We start from the raw sequence: 25,955 nt of genomic DNA, 5'->3' as shown, positions 1-25,955 counted from the left end.
ATCTAACCTGGTCCCATCCAAGGGAACAAAATCTAACTTTAGTAAAATATATTTTTACATTTATAACTTAATTAATTAATTTTAGCTACGTAGGCTGTTGCCACTTATTTCAAGTCTTGCTAAGTTGCTAAGCTAGCCTAAACTCAGCTAACTGTCTGCTGGTTTAACAGCAGAGTGTAATGACTTGTTTTTTGTCATAAACACAAAAAGAATTATTCATTAAATTCACTGTATTTGAAATTTATTTAACAGTATAAAAAGTGGCAACACAAATCCATGATATATTGCAAACATGTGGCCAGATGTAACAAAACAATATACACTGACAGTACCCTGAAACATCATCACCGTTTCAGTGTAAAAGTAAACACCTATATTCACCTTAAAATGAGACTTTCAGCCTTTAGATATAATAGCACTGACAAATATAAAACATTAAATATATCATGCCTCATCATAAATACATTAACTTGACTCTTGCATTATTGATTGCACAGTTAAAATATCAGCATTTGGCTTTTTAATACTTAATAAAAAAGGGAAGTGATGGTTGATATCCATTCTCTCTCTTTCAATTCAAAGCTATCTAAACCTTTTTCAAGAGTTATTCCAGTGATGAACATGGCTGGAAAATAGTTATACCAATGTATGGTTAATTCTTGCCAACCCTGAGCAAGTAAACAAATCTTCAGGGAGAATCAGGAAGCGATGGAAGAAGACGGGAAAGCATCTGTGCAGAGAAAAGAGACAACATAAGGGACATGGAAGCTATGGAGGCATGCAGGAAAGCACTAAAAATGATCAAACTAGTCAAACAAGCTACGCATGCGACTCTCCGATATATGCAGACTGTGAAGATACATTCATGTGTATGATGTTACCTCTTAATGTAGGTGGAGGCCGGGGAGGTTTGAATGTGCTTCCTTGTGCCAAAGTATCGACGATCCAGGTGAGAGCATTAGAGCAATACTCCATCTGAGAAGAGATTCACAGACGTGGCAGAAGGCTTAATATGTCTACTTTGTAAAAACAACTGTTTAGCTATAGCAATGGGGAGGGGGGCGCTCTTATTATGCTATCCTTATTAGCTGTGTGCTGACCAATATTGTGGTGAAAACTACTCTTTCACAACTAAATACAACCAAAGTGTCATCAGTCATCAAAGTAAATCCTTAGAAGGTTGCCTTCTACTAGCAAGGCGCATATCACCCCCCTCCTCATATCCCCAACATATGATATCAATATCAGAACATTGAGTTCTAGTTGACATGTTATATGTGGAAGGGTGACACTAATTTAAACCTTTCCATGGACTAGAATTACTTAGCAGCTTACTTAGCTTTTTTTTAAATTCATTTTTTAGAAAAAGCAACTTCATCAATGTATCAGGGATGACATAAAAAGCTGAATTGTACGGAATGATGAGTGAGCAAATAAGATAACATTTATACCTCATTCTCCAGAGCCCTTAGTCTGTGGTCAAAATCTCTGCTCTCAGTCAAGTGTTTTAGGACACCATCCACCCTAAAAATGGAAAAATTTAACTCAGCATGATGAAAACGCAGACAGAGTAATTAAAGTGCAGAGAGTGTTTCTCACTTGGTGGACATCCGTTTGAGCCTCTCAGAGTCGCTACTTTTCTGGATTTTGTTCTGGGCAGTCAGGAAGTCCTCTTTCTGGATGGTTTCCCATGTCATTAGTTTGTTAGCAGCTTTCCCCCTTAACTCTAGAACTAGAAGAGAACACAAACGTTTCTAACATCATCATCATTATTAGCAATTAATAAAGCCAAGGTGAATCCTGTGCCAACGTTATGACTCCAATTAGACTTCTGTTCAAGTACTGACCGAAGTGGTGGATCTTGATCGAGGGCACCTTTCGGATGGTCCTCTTGATGAAGAGATTTATGTGAGAGAGGATGATAAAAGGAGGAGCGAGCGAAGGCCGGGAGTGGTACTGAACGATCAAGTTATAGCGCTGGAACTTCCAGTAGATGTCGCTGTTGGCCTGCACTTCAGAGAAGGTGTGGCTAAAGAGCAAAGATAAGAAATATTGTCGAGTTGAAGCATGTTGGTAAAGCCAAAAGAGGTTTGAGGGACAGTTCTGTGCTTTTTCTTTACCTAAACATGGCAATGAGCAGGTTAATGAGCAGGATGTTGGTGACCAGCAGATAAACAACCAGCAGGATCACCACCAGCCAGTTACTGCTCTCAATTCTGCACGGCTCATCACCGTTCTTTATCAGAGTCACGTTGTTTGTGCATGTCAAGTCCCATGGCTTCCCCACTGGCAAAGACATACAAAGCAAAAGTGAAAAAAGATCTTGTGTTTTTTATAAATGTGAGTTTTTTTGTAATAACACTCAAACTATACCATCCATCTCTTCCACAGGAATCTGTCCAAATATGTGCAAATATGGCCTGTAGAAAACCCGGCGAAAGATGCGATCAAGTCGAGGGTCATAAGAGTAGAGCAAGGCCTGATTGGCTACTCCGTATGCCATGAGCCACACCCCCAGGAAGAAGAGGAAGAAGAAGATATCCTTCATCTAAACAAGAGGAAAATAAGGAGCTTAACTACAATTCACATCCGGTGAGTAATGCTTAAAGTACAGTGCAAAAACATCCAATTTATTTCTTTTGTGCCTTACACAACAGATTCAAAAACAAGGAAAAGGGATTGTACAAATATGTTTAAAGACTGATGCAAACGAGCTTGTAAATAAAAGAAGATAACCATTAACACAAAAATAGTACAGCACTTCAGGAAATGCTTCTTACCATCTTGCCAACAATGATGATTTTTGGTCCCAGCTGTTTGTGAATGGCAAAGATGTGTATGAGACGGATGGTGAAGACCATGTAGTCCACACACAGGACATCTCGGCCAAAGTCATACGACCAAGGGAACATCCTGAAGCACAGATTGAAACTTACACAGAGGCAACAGCATCACCAAGTGGTCAAATGGGAGTAACTGCAGGAAGGCGTAATATATTTTCAGTTTAGTTTTGTATCATGCGTTTGCACTCAAAAGCTAACTTCTTCACCTCCTCTTACTTTTGATTATCAGGGTAATCAAGTCCAACTACAAAGACAATACCCGGCTGAACAGTGCATGTTCACCATATGGCTCAATAATGACTGTTAGTTACTTTATTGTCCCCGTGGGGAAATTAATGTTCACAGCTGTACAGGCAGGGAGACGCCAAAGCACACACTCAAACATATAACACACATTTCTGGCAAAGTACAGATATCTATTTCCATGATGATCACATATTGTTCTACTGATTAAAAGGGTCGAGAGCCAAAGCAATGGAGAACCAGAATTATTTGAACACAAGGGGAATATGACATTTGTTTATTTTCAAAACAAAGAAAGGCGTTTTTGATCCGATTTTGTAATTACCGGTATACATGCAGTAGATTGAGTGCTTTGGTTGTCTTTACCTGCAGGTAAGTCCTATGATGAACAGCGTGACGGCAATGAGGTCACACTTGTTCCAAATGTCCTGAATGTACACTCGAATCCTCTGACGCCAAGTCCTCGTGCCTAGAAAGAAGGTCTTATCAAAAAGAAACAAATCATTGAACAGTTTTCTTCAAGAAATCAACAGCGGCTGAATGTAATAAAACGTTTAAAATCACATAATCTGATGAAGGTAAACATGCGTCTCTGTGCTCACCTCCCTGATCTCCTCACACACGATGGTGAACACCCAGAAGTACAGCACGCACTCGGTAACGGCCGGGCCTGCAGGCGGCGGGGGCGCAAAGTCCACCAACAGCACGTACGCAAACAGCAGCAGGAAAAGGAAGTACATCAGGACGTTGCCCAAAAATGAGGTGACAGGTGCGAACCAGAACTCACGCCATCTTGACACGATGAACGGACGCTTTGGCGGTCTGCGAGAGTGGGGTATGCCTGTGGAGAAGGATCATGGGATGTGGATAAGTAGCTGGACAAAGTGGAAAAATAGTTGCTGAGTAGGTTTGCAGAGGGCTCACCTTTGATTGTTGCTGACCTGGGAGAGAGGGATCCTTGTGCATCAGCTTCACTGGAAAAGAAATGACACCATTTTTAATAAATCAAAAGTCGCCAAAAAAATGTATTAATTCTTTCTCCCCGAAACTCTAAAAGATGTCTTACAAAACCGCAAGACCAGTGCATCCTGGATCACTGCATGAACATGATTTAAAAATTAAAAGTTTACATGTGCTTGATGTCTGAGAAAGAGAAGATTGTGGTCCCATAGAGGCTGTCGCTGTCTTTGCCTGGTCCGTCTTCGTTAGGCTTCCCCTCCTCCTCTTGCTGGCTATCTTCTTGTTCCCTGAAAGGTGGATGATGTTTTAGATTTCTGAATTTAAATCCTCTTACTGCGAGAAACAAGAACTATCAGCAATTAGGAGGATTTTACCTGAAGGAGATGAGGTTGGTGTAGCAGAGGACTGGGCAGAAAAACGTGAGCAGTAGCTTCCACACCTCTGTGTTTCTCTTCATGTCGCCCCACCAGATCTGAGACAACAGAGACTAGACGACAAGAGAACATCTTACTAACTGCAATTTGTTTACTCAAAACGAAAGAGGGCTGCGTTATTTGTGTGACGTTTTAGTTCACAGTCCTCCTGAAAATCTGCGTTCAATCTTGAGATACTTAAACTGAAGTCATTTAAAACGGTTTCTCATATATCAGTCTCACAATTGTGGAAATGGTGACACACCTGTACTCCATCATGGCTGAAGAAAAGTCTTGCGTCAGCACTCATGCCCATCTGGAGGCAGGTGGTGCCGCCCCAAACAGGAGATTTCCTGATCAGGAGGGTGAAAGAGCGACTCTCGTTGCTCCGGTAACAAGAGCTGAAGACATCTGAGACGAGGCAAAAACAAGGAAGTGCTGAAAGTCAATGTCATGCTTCAAGTAAGGAAACAAAAAAAAAGGAAAAAAACTTTAGCAACAAAGATTTTGACATTACAATCAAGGAGCACTGATTTGTGTATCGAGTTGGCAAATAACACTCGTCATTGGATTCTTTATTATTTCAACAACTATGACTGACTGACGGTCTCACCGTGTGCCAGGTTCTCAAACCTCTGAGCGAGCTCTTTCATGGACAGTTTGGTCTCCGTCTCGACCTCCAGCTTGGACAGTTCCCTGAGAATCTTACAGCCACTGAGCGCGCTCAGCACCGACTCTCCTGCCTGAGAGGGGTACATGGAGGTCAGGGCACACGTGGTACTTCTCATGAGGAAATAATATTTCCAGGCATGTTTCCGTTAATTAATCACTGAAAAACCTAATTTGTCTAAAAAATTAACAAAGACTAATCACACTCAAACATCCTACGCCACTGATCATACAATCATACACATCCGTTTTGTTAATATGATGAAAACCACGTTATGAAAGCTTTTACATTTTTTATCTCATCTATCTGAGTGAAAACCCTTCAAACGCAATCATTTAAAAAGACTGCCCACATCCCCACACACACAGACACACACACACAAGCTTACATCCCTAGGTGGGTCCAACCTGTAAGTGCATCAATCGAGATTGCGAGTGTTGCCGTTTGTACGGCCTATCACATTGAATAATTTCATTTTGGATTTTTTTTCTTCTAAACTCTATGTCTTTAACATTCTCCTCCACACGGGACTCAAAATGTTTCTTAATTTCTTCTTCTTTTTTTTTTTTACCATCTCCCAGAAAAAGGTGGCCATCTCGCTGCGGTTTTGCAGGACGGCCCAGATAAAGAGTGAAGCCCAGGGGTAGAGGCAACGCTTTTCTCTGTACACACAGTCTCCACGCAGCAGCTTACTGGCACGCTGGGGGGGATAAAAAGAAGAAGATACAACCATAAGAAAGTAACAACGACAGGTGGTGTTTCATGTCAGCTTTAATATACGCCTGCGTATTCGAGAAAAAAAAAAAAAAAAAAAGAGAGTACCTTAAGAGCTCTTCTCTTAGATGAGATCTGTTCTAATCCCAAAGCACTGTAGTAAAACGGCTGGCACACATCACCCATCAACAGCTCAAGAACCCCTGCAACCTGAGAACAAAAAAGACAAATGACAAACATATCCATTTTTATTCTTAGGTGAAATTTAGACCAGAGTTACTGAAACCAACCTCAAATAGGCTGATCTCCATTGCAGGGCCACTATGGATGTTATCTGGGGTCACTTTGGAGGGAGACTCCTGCAGGTTTGAAGACGTCACTGGGACTGCAGTGCCCAGTCTCTCCACTAGGCGGCGCTGTAGCAGCTGGTAAAGCAATGTGCCGTCAGCAACAGAGCGATACAGGCTCTCCAGTCTACGGTATGTCAGATAGTCCAGGATGTTGAGGCCGTTTTCGGTGAAGAGACGCACAAATTGAGGCTTGTCGTTAATCAGGGCGTCCGTCATGGAGTCCTCCAAGTCTTCGTACTATTCCAGAGAATGAAAGGTTGATCAGTGCACTGAAAACACTTCTAGAAGTCACTATTTTTGGAACAAGTTTTTTTTGTCTTTATATTCCACACTTAAACCATCTTCATCGGACTTGATGCATTTGTCAGAATGTGAATTTTTTGTCCCTTCTCACCCTCCACAGGATGTCTCCGTTGAAGAGTTCACTCTTGGCGATGTCTACCCTGTTCCACGTGACCGCCAGCTTCAGCTCTTCATTGTAAGGGCTCGCATCGACGGACGCACGATGTTTGCTAGCTGGAAATCAAAACAAAACAAAACACAAACATCAACATAAAAACGTGTCACTATGAATCACCATGGGATACATTTTCTAAAATACAAAATGACTACCGGTATTTGTATTTGTTATCGCACAAGCTCTTAGTCTTCTCTGCTTTACAACATATATCAACTGTTTGTTTGGCCTTTGTTTGTTGTGTTGCCTTCTGATATCCTGCTCTCTGCCTTGTTTTTTAGAGCCTTGTTTTTTAAAGTGCTCCCTAACTTTGTTTATTATTGTTATATTTCTGTTACCTCCCACCAAAGCTTTGAGCAGGACTGTATCAAAGTCATTTGGGCCCTCCTGCTCTCCATGGTAGATTGTGATGAAGTCTCTGTTCTGGTAGATGCTCAGAGTCTGCAGACACACAACAACAAGGAGACATACAGTACATTAATATAACAATTAATTATAGCGTCATCTATCTCGTGCTTCAAACATTTTTCAAAGTGCTTTTTAATGAATGAAACAAAGTGATGAACAACATAGAGAAAGAAAAAAGGGTCAACTTTTAATGTGTAGACAATTTCAGATGAGAGTGTAAAAATAAAGAAAGAAAAGAAATTCAGATTTCTGAGCTAAAACCAGCTTTATATAAGAGTGCTTTTAGGTAAAAACTGGAAACTCCTCTCCACGGGTAGGCAAGCCTCGCTGCAACTGTATGTTAGAGCGATAAGTGTAGAATGATCAACTGCGATCTGAGATATCTATTTGTCTTTGGTCCCAAGAGAAAGAGATTACAAAGGGTATTGTGTCATGATTCCATTAAGTGCACAGCCTCTCTGTGCTGAGTGATAAACTACAGTAATAGTTAAATAGAAAATAAAAAAGACAAGTTGGTATCTTATCAGTCCCAATGAAAACACAGAAAAGTGACATTTTTGGTCACTGATTAGTTTACTGAATGGATAGAATACGTCAATGACCAGATAAATAAATCACCACTTTTCAGCTTTACACTTGTTTCAACGTCAGTTCTGATAAAAAAAAATAAAAAAAAGAGCTCTGTGAAGATACAAGGTAAAGACATCTTGAAGTCCTTTTTCAGTTTGATAGTCATTGTCGTCACACAATACAGCCGTCCTGTCTTTTTCAGAGGGGGGTTTTCCGTCTGCTGAAAACTGAAACTGTCTACCAAACGGCAGCTTTCTGCAGAAGTGAAAACAACGAAAGTAACAGCCAGCAGTTTCTGGAATCTGGGTCAAACTGATTCAGGAAGAAGAGTGAGAGGAAGCATGATGTGTGCAGAGTCAGAGGAAGCATATTAAATTCATATTACGAGCAATAATAGCAACAGTAGGGGCTAATAGACAGTAATATACAAACTTTTTTTTTTGCCCTGAAAGCATGAAAGACAGGATGAGAGATCAACAATATGAACATGCGAGCCCCGAGATTGTGAGCGTCTAAGTCGTTTAAATCTAGCCAGGAGCTCATGAATATCAGCTTTCTCCTGATGCACCTGCCTCAAGTCACACATTAAATCCGCACTGACCCGTTCCACTAGTTTGTCCAGCTCCGCTTCAGTGGGGAAGTGCTTCTTAACCCGTTCTGCCACTCTGTCTTTCAGATCCACGCTGGGACCCGCCTCGCTGTCTCCCTCCCCGGAGGACTGCACCGTCACCGGGGCCGATGACAGATTCTCCAAGACGTCGCTCAAGAAGTCAGCGAGGCCTCCTGATCCGGCCAGCACCAGCCACGGCATAGAGGTCTTCAGAGACAGATCCACTCTCTGGCAGAAAGGAGGAAGAGAGAGAGATAGATGTTCATCTGTAGGGGAGCCTCAACCAGTAAAAGATAAAATCATCCAAACTAATCACATAAAAGGTGTTTGGGTTTTTTTTTTTTACCTCCAGCATGCTTGTGTCCCCTGATACCAGCATACAGATGACTGGAATGTCAATGCTGCCACTGCCTGTAAAAACAAATGTGGACTAGTTCTATTCCAACATTCATTTCTTGTTTTACACTTGATTCTTTTATGATGATTCCTGCAGATGTTGAACATCCAAACTGCTTCTTTTAGATAGCAGACGCTGATAGAGGCAGCGGCCTGCTGCACTGCAGACAAATCTGGGCTGGATTATACATGTTGAAGAGTTTAGTTTCAAACACATGCTGAGGCATGCAAAGGTCTTTCCTCCAGTGGATACCAAAGGATCATTTTATAATCACATGTTTTAATAAAAGCTCCCCACAGGAGGGCCAAATAGTTTGGATCCAGGGCCGAACGAGTGAGAGCATGCACCTTTATCTATATTCAGTTTACAACAAAAACATTCTTTGAAGATGAGTTCAGGTGTCTTCTTTCTTTAGCTGTAAATGCCATGATGTACAATTCTACATTCTTTGTCTAGTCACTGTGTATTCATGTCTCTCACCCCAGATGCCTGTGCGCTGATGGGAGATGTAGTCTTCGAGTTTTGCCCTGAATCCCGTCTCTCCTCCTCTTCGGCCCATACTCCCGTCGTCAACCAGCAGGAAGGCCTGGTAGTTGTTGTCAAGGCAACAGGAGTCCCGGGACGTGTTCTGGACGTAGTATTTAGCAGGAAAGCTCCCCTGTAAGAGGAAAGATCGAGAAATACAGATAGAGCAGCGTTTCTTAGAATAATGTCAACACCTGCATTGTCCTATGGGGGATCTTTATTAACAGGAAACTGATTACAATAAGTGAGTGTCTGTACAACCTGAGGGTTGACCAACTGCTGTCTGTTGTGCACAAGGCCCCAGGGAGCGATGCCCAGAGCCACCACCTTGTTGAGAGAGACGGACGAGGCGGCGGTGGCGTGATCCCTCACCGCTTCTCCTACACACCTGCCAACACCTTCACGCAGGCCGGCTGTCAAGATCCACGCTCCTGGGCAAGGGAGTAAAAGCAGAATTTCATCTTGATTTTATGTCGTGGTAAATGTAATAATTAATCAAACAAACAAACAAAACAAGTACCATGTAAACCAATGGGAAAAAAACCCCTCAGTATTTACGAGCATACAGTTTATTTTTGCAACGTCTGTCTGGAAACAGGAATATAAATGTGGTTTCCTCTAAGCATCAACTTTTTTACAGTTTCTTTTAAATGAAACTGAAGGAAAACAAATGCAGAGAACAGAAACTAATGTGTATATATTGTGGGTACACATCATATCTTGATTGTTTTTTAAATGACTTTTTAGATTTGTCCCCTTGCTTGTTGTTAATGATGTATTTTTATAATGTCAAAGTCGATAAAAAAAAAAAGAGGTGTAAGAAAAGATTTAAATATGACCATTGAAATACACTCCGGTCGTGATATGTTCCTTTATGCAGCTTTGACCATATAAAAACAACACATTTGTTCTGTGTGCTCTCCTGACAACCGTGTTTGTTCCGAGGCCAAGCAGAAGCAACCTGTCGGCTGAATGTTTTTGCCTGCTTCTGATTATCTTCGCTTTGAACCGAGTCCTTCGAGAGGGCAGAACAGTTCAAACTGACCTCAGATGACGGAAAGATCAGTATCGTGGTGTACCACCTGTTCTTGGCACAGTAGTCTAGAGGAAATGGCCATTGTGGTACCAAAATTATGGTCCGACCCCCCGGGAGTCATACGGACTCATTACACTAATGCATTTTGTAACAGCTGTATTTTTCTGTTCCGTGTCTTCCAAGTAAGGGTAGATTCTTTATTTAGCACCTTCAGCCGGTTACTTAGAAACGCTTGTGAAATGTAAGGGATAACAAAGAGAAAAGAAACAGAAATGAAAAAAGGAAATCATTTACTACATTAGAAAATAAAGAGGAAGTAACTCTACCTCTCTAAGCATTAGTAGAGAAATAAATCGAGTTAAAATGAAGTCTGTTAATGATCCTTTCACAACAAATTGAAAGTGATATTTGATACTGGTTTCACTCAATGACATGTCAACGACTCATGGAAAACCAGATATAGACAAATCTACTATTAAGAGTACTTACTGTCAGGCACATTTTGTACGTATTATTTCATTCCAATAAAATATAATTGGAGGGGCATTTGAAGATTGATGGCAAATGCCACCAAAACAGCCTGTTTTAATGATTGTATTATTGAGTCATTAAGGCACTAATCATCCTCGCTGACACAGACAGCAGAAGAAGTGGTGCATGCTAAACTGAATGTCTACAAGTGCTGACTCACACTCCCCAAAACAAGAGGACAAGGCATCCTCCACGTATCATAGACACTTACAACACTCACACTTCAGTCTCCTGACAACATGCCATCAGATATTAAATCATCCAAGTGTGGTAGTAATCGTGTATACTTTTTTTACTGACTGTATGTAGAGACAGGATGTGGGTACTGTTATTGGTATGTTGAATAATACTTTTATACATGCTGATAAAAAGTAAATGGATATACTTCATGGTTCTTCAGTTTTTTCTGTTGTTTGATTAGATATTTATCACGTTTATTTTTTACATCCCTTCAGTTTGCCGTTTTTCTTAAATTTAATGATTGTCGTACGTATTTTAAAGAATTCACTATGTTGGTGATAGCTTAAAGTGATCCAAACAAATATAGAAATGACATCACGTCTCTAGATGAAAAAAGGACAATGGAAAGATTTGACTTAATATGATTCTTTTTGATATTTTTTTTAGTAGTGATTTGTGATTTTTTTTTTCCGTAAACTGAATGCCTTTAAGATCAACAGATATCCCAAAAGTTAATTTGCATCAGTTCAAAAACAACAATATTTCATGGCATATGAACGTTGACCTGCCTTTTGTTTCATAAAGTGTTTACCTGTACTTTGAGAGGCTTTCACCAGTCCCTGCCTGAGCACCTCCCGTACCCAAGTCTTCAACTTTGTCCTGCCCTCTCCACCCATCACAGAAACCACCAGGTTGGGTGAAGGGAGACCCCAGTGGGCCGTCATCAGAGTGTAGATCATAGATGGGGGCGTGTCCCATGACAGACGCAGGTACTAAGATTCCCAACAGAGAGACAATGGACATTTGACTGATTGAAAAAACAGATACTTAACAGATTCCACATGACAGACAAAGTGAAAATCAGCCATTTATATTTCATGTGGCAAAGTTTTTTGTGATGAGTGACACAGTGACTTACACAATGTGAAAAATGCTACTTATACATGTATGGGAAGTATCAAATATTAATGACTAAACATTCTAAGAATAAAGAAATTAATCATTTAATGGTCGAACATTTATCAGTTAAATTAAAAGGCCACCCACATAGCTGTGCCTCTTGCTGGCTCCTGCAAACTGCAACTCTCCGAAGGCATCAGTCGGGTATTCGGAGGAGTGCTGGGCGCTGTCCCAGTGGTTGACAATGGCTGTGCTGAAGTAGTCACCCAAAGCCACAGAGGCATGTTCGTCTCTAGCACCCCCACACTGACACAGAGCACCATTACTGAGTGAGGTAAGTAAATCACATGTGAAAGCATGATCACCCTTTTGTTGCATCACAGTAAACAAACAGACACTACTACAAAAGAGGAATGTATTCCACACAGAGCTCACAGTACCTGAAAGAGTCTTCTACAAAGGTGGTACACACTCTTTTCTTGATGATTTTGGGGATCCAACTCTGAAAAGGGGTTTTAAAAAAGGTTAATAAACAAAATATATGAACACGCAGGTTTAGTTTACAAGGAGTTTAGGTCCCTACCCTTTTACGCCTGGAAATCATGGAGCTGCAGTGTAGAAAACCACTTGAATATGAAATGTTGGCTTTGGCTCAGAGGGATAGCTGGTGATACTTTGGTGAGGTATGCTGTGCTTTAACACCTGACTGTGATTGTGTGTGTGTGTGTGTGTGTGTGTGTGTGTGTGTGTGTGTGTGTGTGTGTGTGTGTGTGTGTGTGTGTGTGTGTGTACATTCCGTAGTGCAAGAGCAAATAAAGGAGCCCCACTTGACTATTTTTTTTTACTCGTCTCTAGCACCCCCACTCTCTTTAGACCATAGTGATTAAACTTAAACTTATTGTTTATTTAATTATATAATAATTGTTTGGGGGTTTTTTTAATGCTAAAATGCTTGTTAAAAAGTTGTGCTCTGTCACAACTTCAATAAATCCGTCTCACAGGATTATTTGCGCAGTCAGAAAGTCTCACTGTTTGTATGACGGGCAGGGCCCCGTCCCATTTAGTTGTGCCATTCAACTCTGCCACTGAGCCAGAGGCACAACAACAACGCTGTAAGGCTGGCACACCTTAACGGAATGCAGCCATTGTTACGTAATTGTACGTAAAAACTCACACGTGCTTGTCGATTAAAAGTTGTACTTTGAAAGAGACTTTTTAATTATTAATAAATTATTCAGCTGTAGTTGTTGATGTCAAGGCTGTTTTAAGCACAAACCTAATATTTACAGTCTCTGGTTCAAATGTGCGGAAGCGCTTTGAATTCACCTAAAACAGAAAATACACACATTGTCTCATCATCACGAGACCAGGATCTCATAATTACACGATAAAGTGTCTATTTTTTGTTTCTTTGGTAAATGCAAAGCGCTTCCGTACAAACACGAAAGACTGTTTAATGTAGTAAAGCTAGCTAACGTTGCTTAAAAAAAAAAAAGTCAACACAGTGTACATGTTTTGTGCTCGTCCTTGTTTCAATTGCTTAGTTAAGTTATATTAAGCAGCATTTTTGACAAGTCTTCCCCCCCTGCACACACGGACATTAACCTGACACCACCGTGTTGTTAGCTCGTTGTACAGCTGTTAGCGGAACTTCCGCCGGTTTGACAAGTCTCCATAGACATGAGCAGAAAAGTTGCTGGACTTCGCTTCAAGCGGGTCAGCATGCCCTGATGTTTGCACACACAGTCCACCGTGCTTCAGAGCATTTGGTTTTCCACAGACCCTAAACTGACTTTGAGTATCATATTTCTACACGAACACGAGAAACGAGCTGCTGTCTGAGGAGAGGAAGTGCTCATCTTTGTGACTTAGGACGACTTTCATTTTCTCAGACAACACTTTTTAAATCTCCACAAAGATCCACCGCGGAGCAAAATCATTTTAACAACACTACCAACCTGGTCCTTCTCCGATTTAGAGATTTTGTCTCCTCCGCCACCTCCTACTCCTTCTCCTGTGTCTCTCATTGTTGTCTTCCTCTCGGTTCGCCTCACTTACAGATAATAATGGGAGGAGAAAAAAAGGGCTTCAGTGTTTTGTGTGCCTGCTCATTCTCCAGGGATGAGGCTGGTTGTCTGGAATGCTTTTTTTAAGAGAAAACTATGAAAATGCCATTTCAGGACACAAGGTGCAGAGCAGATACACCACACAGGTGAGGATGTGGGTGTGTTTTTTTTACCTGCATCCTGCAAACTCTGAAAATCAAGGAGGGGCCACTTGAAACCACAGAGACTGCATACCTGGGGTGTGAGCCGAGCCAACGGATTGTGACCGCGCCCTTATAACAAATTGAGTTTATTTCAATGAAGAAGACCCCCACCACCTCTTGACTCATGGCTCAGTCATTTTGACACCACTGTAGCAGACAGACAACTGAAGACACAGCATTGGGCTATTTGCTTCTTTCCTGTTTGGCTAAAAATATCCCACATTAAGACCTGGATTTCCAACAATGCAAGTGTTGGACCACTATCAAGGACGACTAAAGCCAGATTCCCCACTCAAGTATTTTCAGAATCTGAATCTAGTTTTATTGACAAGTACATTTACACAAGGAATTTGTCTTGTTGTATTGGTGCAAAAACAGGGAAACAAAGCAGACATAGCAAGAATTTAAATAAAATAAAATAAAGCAATCACAAATATATAAAATAGAATTCAAAAATATAAAAAAATAATAAAAATCCCAAAAGGTGCAATTCCTTGTAGGAAGCTATTTCTCTAGGTTAATCCTGGTATGCTTAAATTGCAAGTCAACTCTAGATAGTTGTTGATATAAAATATTTATTATAAAATACATTAAATATTGAGGAATTTATATCTTGAAAAGAAAAATTATGATGCATTTCACAAAACATTCAAACATCCACATTGTGTGTGTTTTACAGAGAATAAATCCACTATCCAAGTACCAGTCAGTCTGAATATATACAGAGATGCATTTGAAGAACCGTACTCCTTTTCAGTCCATGACTATTTTGTCCTCTCTCGTCCCTATCTCCCATATCCATGTGGGCTCTTGGAATTTTCTGATACGTCTTTTTTGTCTGACTTGCTGAGTTCGTGCAAAGTGTTGGCCAGGTTGTGGGTATGGCATGTCCCAAATTGGCAGCCACGCTGAGGTGCGCGCCGTGGACGCAACTTCATTGCCAGGCTGTCAATGAAAAAAATATGGAAAAAAAATATAAGATACATTTAAAAAAATCAGCACATTATATTATACACTTGTGTTTTTAAGCAACTGGCATTCAATGTATTTGCTCCTTCGTACCTGTGTTTCAGTGTATCAAGGTCCAGATGTTTGTCCTCTGCGTGAAATGGGATGATCTTCACTGCCTGAACATGGTGCTGCTTTGTGTCCTCTAAGCTTTCAGCCGCTGAAGCCTCAACAGTGATCTCTGGGAGGACAATGTCTGCCTCTGCCCTGTGGGTCCCAAAAAAAAGGTCCTTTAATGTAAATTTTTTAAAGATAATGTAATGTCCAGTTAATCCTAAATCAGTCTGCAAGAGAATCATTTTTTTGACAAGTTTTTGAAGGTTTATTTTTTATAAACAGAGACCAAGACATGGACAATAAATCAAACATTAAGACTGATAAATGTAATCATAGCTTATTTGCTGAGTAAGCACGGAATTTGATTCCTTTAAATTCTATTTGTGTCTTGGTCAGCATTCTCTCTCGTAAACTCCTTTTACCTTGAGTCTGAAATGTCTTGATATTTTAGGTGATAAGTCGTCCTTTTACCTTCTTGATAAACGTTGTATTATAATGTTCTCACTGACCTGTGAGGGGGTTTAATTGGTGAGGCAGAAGTCAAAGGCACAATCAGCAGCAGCAGAACAGCTATCTCCATACCGCACAGGCCTGTGGGAAAAAAACACCATTAGTGATGCTGAGAAAATCCCACCACCCTGACCAGAACAATTAACATTAGGTCAATATATGCTCTCAATTACGCAGACACAATCCAGATGATTATGGTTATTGGTTAGAAATGTGTTCAAAACATCACAAAAACATGAATCCAGGATGTAACTTACCTAAAGTTTAAATCTGCTGTGGCTTTTTTTAATGAATCGTTCAAAGGTCTCTTGTTGATTGTTGGATGCTCAAATCTGACATCCCTCTCCACCTCTGGCCCTTTATATTGTGATGGCAAAGTGAAGGGGTGTGTCGTAAAACACAGTCATACTTCCAGCTCCCACACTTGTAAATTATCTGTCACGGTGACATTTTTTTTTCTTCTATAGTTACAGGAGCTTTGATTACAACATAAACATAATATATCAGCCCTCAGAAAAACATTGTAAATAAACTCAAAGTGACCTTGTACTCTTTGCCATGTTTACATTGATGTTTATGTTCACTCTTTGCTTGACATACACCACCGCCCCCCCATCCCCCCTTCATCAACTTCCTCCTCCATCCCTCAGCTGTCGCACTCCACTCGCTGCTGAGCAATTGTTCCAGAAATCATTCTTTCATCTCCATCACCTGCAGGAAGCTCGCCAAGCCCAAAATAACCCGATTCTCCTTCAGGCTTGTCTTTATCGCCTCATTTTTCCTGTGCCCTTTTCCCTTGAGTCACTTTGGCCACCACTGTGTTTATTCCTCAAAATGTCCTTCACTCACCCTGTTCAAATACAGTTTTTGAAAAAGACCTTTTTGGGCTTTCCTCAAAGATAGTAAATCAAAATTAAGATTACCTTATTCAAGCAGTTATGATGAGTTTATGCTAGTGCTATCCCATGCTAAAAACAGACAAATGTTAAGTTTTGACACTTGGCCAAAAACAGACACCTCCAGGAAATAATCTCAGAATTCTTCTTCTTTTAATAACTTTGTAAATCATCAGGGAGTTTGTGATACATCATGTTTTCTAACCTTCGCACTATATTTCTCCCAGCCTCTCTCTTTCTCTCTGATTCACAACTTCCCCTCTGGAGTCCATTGTGTAGCCTTCCTGTGACCATCTGGGCAGGTTGTGTTGTCAGAGCAGAGCACTGAGTCACGACAGGCGCGCGTGCACTGGAGAACGCAAGCCGTTGAATGAGACTGCAATTCTGTGTTTTCACACGAACATAACAGTCAATTGCATCAACTGTCTGATGAGTAATTTCCTCTTGAAATATTACAACCTGCATGACAGTAAAGATTACGTGTTGAATTAAAGAAGGCAGTCTCTTAGTAAGACGTTACCTGTACCTCTACACAAGAACGCAAACTTGGGAAAAAAAAATATTAAAATGGATTAGGCAATATAAAGCAAATCATTCTCACTTATTTTAATAAGAAATGGATGCTCAGGCTTTGTAGGTAAAGAACATTTTGGCTTTGCCTAGTTCCAGGTCCTCAGGCCGGAGGATCTACTGCTCTTCTTCAGTGATAGTAAACTGTGTACACGTTTTTTCACCTTTTTTTGTCGTTTTACTACCATAATGTTTATATGATACAAGAAACTGAGACGACAATTAGCAGGATAACGGGCTATACTTCTTTGCGGTATTACAGGGATGTTGTGAAACATGTTTGAAGGTGTTCTCTATGTGGAGATGAGGTTTAAGTTGATAAAGAGAACTCTATATTGCTCTGTGTTCTACCTTTTAAGCCTTTTTAAGCACGTAAGCATTTAAACATGCTCTCACTTTTTTAGTTGTAAGCAGATCAACATTTTGTTGTAGTGATATAACTGTTCTCAGTTTTTATTGCAGGTTATTGCTCATAGTAAGTGTCATTGGTAGGCCCACTTGTGGTTGTTGAGGGCTGATACTGCCGGCTTAAAAGATGCCAGCTCAGCAGTTAGATGGGCTGTCTGTGGTCGGTGACGGTTCGCTTCCTTGTTATTTGTTGATGGCTGATACTGCTGGCTTGGAAAAGCCCGCTCAGCAGTTCAGATAGTGGACAATGGGGAGGGGGGATTAGTGAGTGGGTTATGATGTTGCTCTGATGGTGGAAGATGCCACAAAACCTCTGCATCCTACTTCAGCTGGATAGACTTTTGCTTTCCATCCATATTGTTGATCCATACTGCTGCCGGTTCTGTGTAGCGCAGTTTCTTGCGCTCACAGGCCTCTTCTGTTAAATTCTCCCATTGGACTGTGAGCTCTGTGCCATGTAATGCAAGGTGCGTTGTTGATGCATTTGTATACTGTGTGTGTGTGTGTGTGTGTGTGTGTGTGTGTGTGTATGTTTTTGTGTGTCTGTGCATGTGTGTGCACGTCACAGGCTTAAATTTCCACACTTCACTTGTGCAAGCAGCATTTCTTTAGAAAGTGAGCTTGTATTCCAAAATAAGATGTTATGTGATGAGGTAGATTGATGATGTTATCTGTTTTCCACCTAAAGGCACCTTGGTCCCCATTTCTCATAAATGAAGCTTAGCGAAAGTTCAGTAAGGAAGACTTTAAGTGATCCACAATTAGGTTTCTCAGTCACACTTTTAACGCTATCTCATTTCCGCAGTCATTTTTGAGCCGTCAGTGTGGGCCTTCCGTGGGTTAATCAGCTGTTCTGTCACCGGACCTCATCTAACCAATGGAGCAGTGTTCCTCCCTCGTTTTCAGCCTATCATCGTTCAGCTCTCCTTTTAAATATACACCTGCTCAAGGGCAGGTTTATTATTTTACACACCCACCCCCCCAAAACATAAAAATCAATTCTCTTTTACATGTATTCCTTTTGTCATCTCAAAACCTTTATGATTTTCCTTTTTGTCAACATTAAAATCCCCATCATGAGTGGTGCAGTCAACTTTGTGTGCCATGTCTAAAATTATATGAAAGTCTACAGATCTATTGTACCTTTCTCTTATTTTATCAAATGATGATAGACAAAAAAATTAAAACATATTTTGCCACCTATACATTATAATGAGGGAAGCAGACACAGAGAAAGTTCAGTTTTCTTTAGATGAGTAGAGTTTAGGCTATATATTTTATAGCGTGTCCCAGATATTACAACAGTTATGATGTCAGTGTGTGTCAGGATGATTAAAGCAGTTTGTCCTGGATTTAACACGTCAAGGACAGCACTTGTTTTCTTCCACTATTAAAGGTCACTGTGGGTCGTTTGTCTGTTGTGGCTTTGACTTGTTGATATCCTCCATCTCAAGTGGCTTAATTTATCTTGGAGGAATACTGGTTCACTTCCATGAGAAGACTTCTCTCCCACTATCTCTGACGTAGCGTGCATCCTGTTGTTGTAAGCCTCCGACCACCAGCAGGCAACTCCAACACGGCTGTGTTTCCTCTGCCCACTGGGCACAAGAGTTAGCATCCTGCCAGGAAAGACTGCCGTTCACTCGCACTTCATCTTCTCACACATTACATCTTCAAGGGTACTCAAGACACTTTGTGAAAAGTGTTTAGACTCTGACCTTATTTTCACAGTAGCATGTAAGACAGTGTGAATTAGGTGAACTGAATTTGAAACAAAAACATCTGAGTTAGTCGAATAAAATCAGATCAAAACATTAAACAAAAACAAACAGGAGTTTGGAACTTCTGTATTGACTTTCAATGGAACCTTTTTGATGTGTAGTTGTTGTGCAAGACAAAACCTCGAGAGACTTTTAATCGGATATACTCAGCAATGAAATATCTCCATCTTGTGGGAGTACTATTAACATCATTATAATACAGATTGACACCTGAAGGTCTAAAATATAAGCTGGTGGGGACAAAAGTGACACTATTTAAGGTGTATCTGCAGACGTTTTTTTTTTTTTTTTTCTGCTGAGGTTTTTGAGTCTACTTTTTCCTTTTAAAGCCCTGCTGTGGTTATGCAACAGTCTGAGACGCGTGATAAAAACTCAAATGTTAATGGTGTGTGCGTCGCTGGTGATTCTCCAGCTATTAAGAGATTTTAAGTGTGAGAGTGTGTTGGTTTGAAATGGGGGAGAGAGAGAGAGACAGAGAGAGAGATGTGCCTCACAAGTCTAGAAAACCTGTAGGTTAAAGGGTCAGCAGAGATATAAGCTTGGAGTCCATTAGTGGATTATAACCATAACCACTCTGTGAGTCCTGCACCTCTCTAGGATTAAACAGAGAGAGAGACACAGAGAGAGAGAGAGAGCAAAAGATAGAAATGCTGAGCGTATGAAGGTAGCTGGACAGCAAGTGAATTCATCACATGTAAGAGAAGAACATAGTACACTGTGCAGTCTTGGACTGGAAACACTGGCAGACAGGCTCATCTAAGGAGCTCTGGTGTGGGAGATCTAAAGGGATTTAGATTTAACATATATCATCTGGCTGATAAAATCACAGCACAAGGTAAGTGTGGACAAATACATGCAGTGATCTGTCTGTAGTCTTTTAAATGTGAGTGTTTTGTTATGTGTGTGTTTTTGTATATTCTGTGTAAAATGTATAAAATGTTCTCGTTGATAATCATGCACAAAGTGTAAGGAAGCATTTATCACTGATGTGAATAACGTCAGAAAAAAGAAGCAACATTTGTTTTTTATTGAAAGTCTCTCATTCTAATGTGACATTATATATAAATATATATAATTTGATATGTAATGATGCCTATTTACTGTCACCTCCATCCCCATTGTTGTTGTGTAACTTTAATTTTGTTATGGCTCCATATTGTGTGTGTGTGTGTGTGTGTGTGTGTGTGTGTGTGTGTGTGTGTGTGTGTGTGTGTGTGTGTGTGTGTGTAATTGCAGTAAACATGGTGGTGGACCTTGAGGGGATTATCCGCTGCATCAAGCAGGGGGATGAGAATGGTGTTCAGTCCCAGCTGCAGGAGTTCAACAAAGAGGTAACACAATGTAGAAGCCTGCACACACTGGGGTCAGGCTGCTTCTATGACAGTTTCAGCCCTTCACTTTGTGTCCCTCTCTCTCCTGCAGTACGCACAGTGTTTCTTCTTTGATGCAGAGGAGAGGGAGCGAAGAAAAGTAAGTCGGTTGATGCTGCGCTCATTCATGTAGAGAAAGTGAACTATACGCTGTTAACCCTCTCCTCCATCCCTCCTCAGCCCTGCTTACAGTCTTGTCAGTGATTAGTATTTCTGCTGTGCAAGTTGTCCCTGATCCTCTCTCCCTGCATGCGCTGGCAGATTGGGAACAGACAAAGTGATTGGCACATTGCAACACACACTGTGGTAATCTCTACAAGACTTAGAGCTCTGTTGTTTGCAGTCATTCTACAGTAACTCTCTGGCCATCTTCAAACAAATCCTGAAGCAGACAGTATAAAAAACTGGCCCAAGTAGAAAGTCAGTAGTAAGTAAATAGTCGTCTAAACTTCTGTTTTTATTCTAAAACGCAGTTCAAAAAGCAAAACATAAAAAAAACCACAAAAATAACTTACAGGCAGTCTGAAGGACTACTAAAACACAATCTTAGAGTAATTCAACACAAGATAGAAGCCATACTGATTTCATTATAGCTTCAATTAGTGACAAGAAAAGTTAAATCTAATTTAAATTCTAATAGTGACCCTTGTAAAGCTCATTTTTGGAGCACCAGTGGTTATGTCAAGCATCTGACGTGCAGAGGCTGTGGTCTTCGCCATAGTAACCCCTGGGGTTGAATCCGGCCTTGGCTCTTTGCTGCGTATACATAGTAGATGGACTTGAGCTTCTATGGCGCTTTTCTCGTCTTTTGACTACTGAACATGCTTTTACACCGCAGGTCACACCTACCCGTTCATTCGCTGATGGCAGAGGCTGTTATGTAATGAGTCCATCAGTATTAACTAATCCGTTCATACACATTCATGTTCCAGCAATAAAATGGTGTCCAAGGACACATCAGACATTTGGCTGCAGGTCAAGGTCATCCCCCACCCTCTTCTCCTAGCATTTCCTGTCTCAATGCAGATGTCATATCTGATGAAATGAGGCAAAATGTGGCTCATTTCAATGAAAGGTATTTCTCCCTTCATGCCTGCCTGCCTGCTAACCTGATGAAAGTTACAGTTTAACTTTAAAGTTGTATTTGCTTACACAGTTACATTTTATTTCTTTTAGAATAGCCTTTCATTTTCATCAGAATGTAAAAACCCTTCTTATAACTTGAAATGAATTCTTATTCTGTCCCGTTTCTTTTCGTGCTCTGATTCAGAGACATGAGGTCAACCGTAGCAGCGAGGTCAAAACTTTATGCCTGCAGAATTTCTACAAGCTAGATAAGACACTTATGTACAAATATTTGTTTTCTCTCTTCTGCTGCGCTGTTCAACGAAATCCGACCTTCCACCTCCGACAGAAAAGAAAACTTGAAGAGGTACAGTGCGTAAAAATTTGCATATTTTGAGAGAGGCTCAAAACTTAAACAGAAACGGCAGTCTAAGGCAAAACTTTGACTTTGTTTCTTCTCTCTTCTGTTCCAGTTCAGGCAGAACAAAGTGAGGGAGTACACTGATTCTGACTCGGACTGTGACGAGTATGACCAGGAGAATCGAGACCTCATCCTCAGACAGGTACCTGACACTATCATGCGCTGCTTGCCCAGAGGTTGATTTTGAAAAGGAATATCATAAAACCTTACAAAAACACGTCTGTCTCTGCCCTCAGAATTTAGCTGTTGTCCTTGTGAGGTTCATCAGAACAGGAGTTAAATGTTGCCTGTTGAGATCATGTCTGCGCTCCCTGAGGATCCTCTCCAGAGACAAGAAGGTCCTCAGCCCCCTGGTCACCGACTGCGCTCTCATCACTCTGGCCAGAATAGCCGGCCTGACTACATGTGATGCCTGTGATGAAGGCGGGGACCCTGACTCTGACTTCTATGACAACATCATCGCTTCCCTCTCTGAGGACAGAGTGCTGCAGAGTCGCTCTGTAGAGGACGAAGACAACGTAGAAGCCGGTGATCAAAACAGAGAGTGCTCGGCCTTCGATGAGGACGCCAAGAGTGACGTAAGCGTCGCCAACAGCGGTGACCTGGACAGCATCAGCTGGTGCGGGAGCCACAGGCCCAGCATCAACGAAATGCACCGAGCCGGAGATCACCACAAGGAGCTGGAGCGTGGGAGGAGGGACCGCAGGGAGAGCAAGATGGATGGGGAGGAAGAGGAGGATGGGCAGTTGGGAGAGGATTTGCAGAGAAAGGAGGCCATGAAGGTGTTGTGTAATGTGGTGTATAACAGTACCTGGGCACAGGAGCGGTTCAGCGCTCTCAGGTGGGACAACTAACAGAAACATGGACATACAACAAAGTATAACAATCACATGTAGACATGAATTAGTCTGTAGGATATGTAGGATCTAAGATAAGCCAAATGACAGATTGTGTAAACGAATCAGAAAAAGTTAGAGAAGCAGTCACATTCCACCTATTCATTTTTGGTGTTTATCATTTGAATCTGAGAGCTGTTTAAATTTAACAACCAGCTTTGATTTAAAGCAACAGCCACCTGTCTGTTAACAGACTGTTGCTGAAGGCAAAGACAGACAGTTCCACACAGATAACCAAATGTTTTCCTTCATCAGGCTCATGTGCGGCCTCACAGAGCGTCTGTCTTCCAGTACGAGCTCCTCATCTCCCTCCAGTGGTCAGTTTTATGAACTACGCCTCATGTTTCTCATGACGGCACTTCGACCAGAGCTCAGGACTCAGCTTCAACAGGTTACATCACGCTCACTTACCCTAAACATACTATGTTGAATATGTAGTTAATTCATGACAATGATAGGTCATATATGATGATCTTGATCTTGAAAATAATTATTGACCAAGATTCTTGCTGCACACTTGATTTTGTGGTTTCATTCCTGCTCTTACAATTGTTCTGTTGCTCTAACAGGAGGGCGGTGTGTCCATCCTCACTGCAGCCCTGGAGAGCAGCCTGGAGGTTCAGTGGAAGGACCAGTGTGAGAGTGTGTCGGACCCAGCAGCTGCAGCAGCAGCAGCACCCATCTCCCTGGAAGCCTCTCAGCATATCATAGAGATCCTAAAAATTCTCTTCAACATCACCTACAGCACACACAGGCAGGAGCCAAATGAGGTCAGTCAGAAAAAAACTGATAGCATTCAGGTGGGATGTTTGAGGAGATACAAAAAGAAAAATACAGATTTCTCTTTATTTCCAAAATGTGATCATATGAGCCAAGTTTAGTCTGCAGTGGAAAAAAATGAGCTGAGCTGTACCTCTTCTCCTTCAGGAAGATGCAGCTCTTTACCGACACCTGGTGGCGATCCTGCGTCTCTGCCTGATGAGGAAGTGCGCGCTTTCAAATGACACAGACGAACTGCAGGGGTGAGCATGAACCTCACACTCACCATCATACGTTCTGATGAGCTGAATGGGGAGTACAGGTGTGAACAAGCATGATAGACATACTCCATTGATTATTATAAATGACACAAAATTTAACAATATTCCTTTAAAAGTACATATAATTAAGATTTAATCCAATCAAATTAAAAGCAGTTAGAGTCAGTATTAATCCACATCTAAAATATGTTGGAATTATTATGTGTTGGTTACTTACTCTCCCTTTTATGTAATGAACTTTTAATTGCTGTCACATTGTTATTATAGCACATATTGTATGTTTGTGGCGGATGAGTTTACAATAATCCATTCCATGCCAAACCGAATCCCATTCTTCTCCTCTGTGCTTTTTTTTTTTTTTTAAACACTCCTCTCTGTTCTGTCATCATGTCTCAGTCACACAGTCAACCTGCTGTCAGCGCTGCCTCTGCAGTGTCTCGATGTGCTGCTGGTGGCTCCTCTGCAGGGAGACTCCCAGAAGAACCAGGGCGTCAACATGGACTGTGTCCACATCCTCCTGCTGTTCATGGAGAGGCGCCTTGAGTCGGTGAGGGGAGAATGTACTAATGTGCAGAGAAAAGCTCAATGACAAATATTCCATTAAAAAATAAAACAGATCATTTCTTTTAGCTGAAATAACCCGAGGGAGTCTTTTTTTTCAGGGTGACAAGATCAAGGAGAAACTGACTCCAGTCCTTAACCTGCTGACAGAGAGCTGCAGGGCCCACAGAGAAACCCGCCATTACGTCAGGAAACATGTAATAAATAGTAGGCTACAGCTCTGACAAAGCTCATGTTAAATCTTACCAATTGGTTTTTATCCTCTATTTAAATCACTGAATTGATAATTGTTGCATCATTGTTTAGATCCTGCCACCTCTGAGAGACGTGTCACACCGGCCGGAGGAGGGCTCCACAGTGAAGAATCGTCTGATCCGTCTCATGACTCATCTGGACACAGACCTCAAACACTGTGCGGCTGATCTCATCTTTGTCCTCTGCAAGGAAAATGGTAAGACTGGACATGATCACTTCATGGAATTGACAGGGATGAATTAAATTCAGTCATAGAAATACAATTCTATAAAGCTAAATGATCATCTTGCATTGTTGTTTACAAGCTTTGTCTCCGACCACCTCCCCCCTCAATTCTTCCTCCAGTGAGACGTTTTGTCAAGTATACAGGATACGGTAATGCAGCAGGCCTGCTGGCCACCAGGGGTTTGCTGGGCGGCCAGACATCCAGGACCCTAAGCTCTGACACCCAGTACTCGAGCGACTCGGACTCGGACACAGAGGAGTACCGGCAGGTCAAAGATCGCGTCAACCCGGTGACGGGGCGAGTGGAGGCAGAGCAGCCGGACCCCATGGAGGGCATGACGGAGGAGGAGAAAGAGGAGGAGGCCAAGAGGCTGATTATGCTCTTCAACAAGCTGTCCAGGTTAGTGATCACACTTCTGGTATCAGGTGACGTGATCAGAAATCTTTTTTATTTGTAGGTGGTAGAGCAAATAAAAAAAAACACTGTCCTCACTAATTGTCCAGTGTAGGAGATAATCAGATATATTAACAGTAAGAGCATCGTAAATATTGCTGAATAAATTGTTCATGTGTTCTTTTTTGTCCCCTGCAGAGAAAAGATCATTCAGCCAATGGGAGTGAATTCAGAGGGGAGGCTCGTCCCAATGTCGGGGCTCAGGGAGAACTCCCTCACTGAAGGCGGGGAGTCCGGGTCAGAGAATGACGGAGAGGAAGGAGAGAAGAACTGAGACATGGAAAAAAAATCATCTAATAGACCTTCTTTGTTAATGTGCAAGCTTGCCCATGCATACGAATATTCACATTTGTTTAAACAGG

The 25,955-nt window shown here is 41.4% G+C and overlaps 2 protein-coding genes across 5 annotated transcripts; one reads left to right on the top strand and one right to left on the bottom strand.

Moving 5' to 3' along the window:
- Positions 1-224: 224 nt before the first annotated feature.
- On the bottom strand, positions 225-14,122 carry LOC306842116 (transient receptor potential cation channel subfamily M member 4-like). Of its 4 annotated transcripts, none has more exons than XM_079372187.1 (29): positions 14,047-14,122; positions 13,766-13,950; positions 12,248-12,309; positions 11,955-12,132; positions 11,500-11,680; positions 9,422-9,591; positions 9,116-9,293; positions 8,585-8,649; positions 8,230-8,466; positions 6,989-7,091; positions 6,588-6,709; positions 6,134-6,430; positions 5,952-6,053; positions 5,701-5,829; positions 5,073-5,202; positions 4,725-4,870; positions 4,421-4,533; positions 4,217-4,333; positions 4,011-4,060; positions 3,689-3,927; positions 3,453-3,568; positions 2,781-2,913; positions 2,374-2,548; positions 2,121-2,286; positions 1,848-2,029; positions 1,600-1,732; positions 1,452-1,524; positions 882-975; positions 225-730 (listed from the first exon to the last, which is right to left on the bottom strand). In XM_079372187.1, the coding sequence occupies exons 2-29, from the start codon at positions 13,832-13,834 to the stop codon at positions 699-701; spliced, it is 3,792 nt and encodes a 1,263-aa protein (XP_079228313.1). In that variant the 5' UTR covers positions 13,835-13,950; positions 14,047-14,122; the 3' UTR covers positions 225-698. The 4 variants fall into 4 exon arrangements, with proteins under 4 accessions (XP_079228313.1, XP_079228315.1, XP_079228312.1 ...); XM_079372189.1 differs by having other exon boundaries at positions 3,689-3,756; positions 3,874-3,927; positions 13,766-14,121; XM_079372186.1 differs by having other exon boundaries at positions 13,766-14,121.
- Positions 14,123-19,823: 5,701 nt separating this feature from the next.
- On the top strand, positions 19,824-25,883 carry LOC306842123 (chaperone Ric-8A). The gene is made up of 14 exons (XM_079372206.1): positions 19,824-20,141; positions 20,543-20,637; positions 20,729-20,776; positions 22,091-22,108; positions 22,215-22,304; positions 22,399-23,003; positions 23,314-23,449; positions 23,628-23,828; positions 23,986-24,080; positions 24,495-24,645; positions 24,761-24,856; positions 24,966-25,110; positions 25,260-25,539; positions 25,732-25,883. Exons 2-14 carry the CDS (start codon positions 20,548-20,550, stop codon positions 25,865-25,867), a joined length of 2,091 nt encoding a protein of 696 aa, XP_079228332.1. The 5' UTR covers positions 19,824-20,141; positions 20,543-20,547; the 3' UTR covers positions 25,868-25,883.
- Positions 25,884-25,955: the final 72 nt, after the last annotated feature.

This window comes from Symphodus melops (assembly GCF_947650265.1).
Source record: "Symphodus melops genome assembly, chromosome: 21".
Classification (NCBI taxonomy): domain Eukaryota; kingdom Metazoa; phylum Chordata; class Actinopteri; order Labriformes; family Labridae; genus Symphodus; species Symphodus melops.
Note: the sequence above shows the minus strand (reverse complement) of the source record. Positions and strands in the feature narration are given on the sequence as shown.

What these genes read in the sequence shown, in the direction of transcription:
- LOC306842116 (XM_079372187.1), bottom strand. Translation starts at nt 13,834, where the DNA reads ATGAGAGACACAGGAGAAGGAGTAGGAGGTGGCGGAGGAGACAAAATC. An exon ending in TCAGCGCACAGGCATCTGGG is followed by an intron (nt 8,650 to 9,115) that starts GTGAGAGACATG and finishes TTGTTTTTACAG; the next exon opens with GCAGTGGCAGCATTGACATT. An exon ending in CTCAAACGGATGTCCACCAA is followed by an intron (nt 1,525 to 1,599) that starts GTGAGAAACACT and finishes TTCCATTTTTAG; the next exon opens with GGTGGATGGTGTCCTAAAAC.
- LOC306842123 (XM_079372206.1), top strand. Translation starts at nt 20,548, where the DNA reads ATGGTGGTGGACCTTGAGGGGATTATCCGCTGCATCAAGCAGGGGGAT. An exon ending in ACAGGCAGGAGCCAAATGAG is followed by an intron (nt 23,829 to 23,985) that starts GTCAGTCAGAAA and finishes CTTCTCCTTCAG; the next exon opens with GAAGATGCAGCTCTTTACCG. An exon ending in GCCATTACGTCAGGAAACAT is followed by an intron (nt 24,857 to 24,965) that starts GTAATAAATAGT and finishes ATCATTGTTTAG; the next exon opens with ATCCTGCCACCTCTGAGAGA.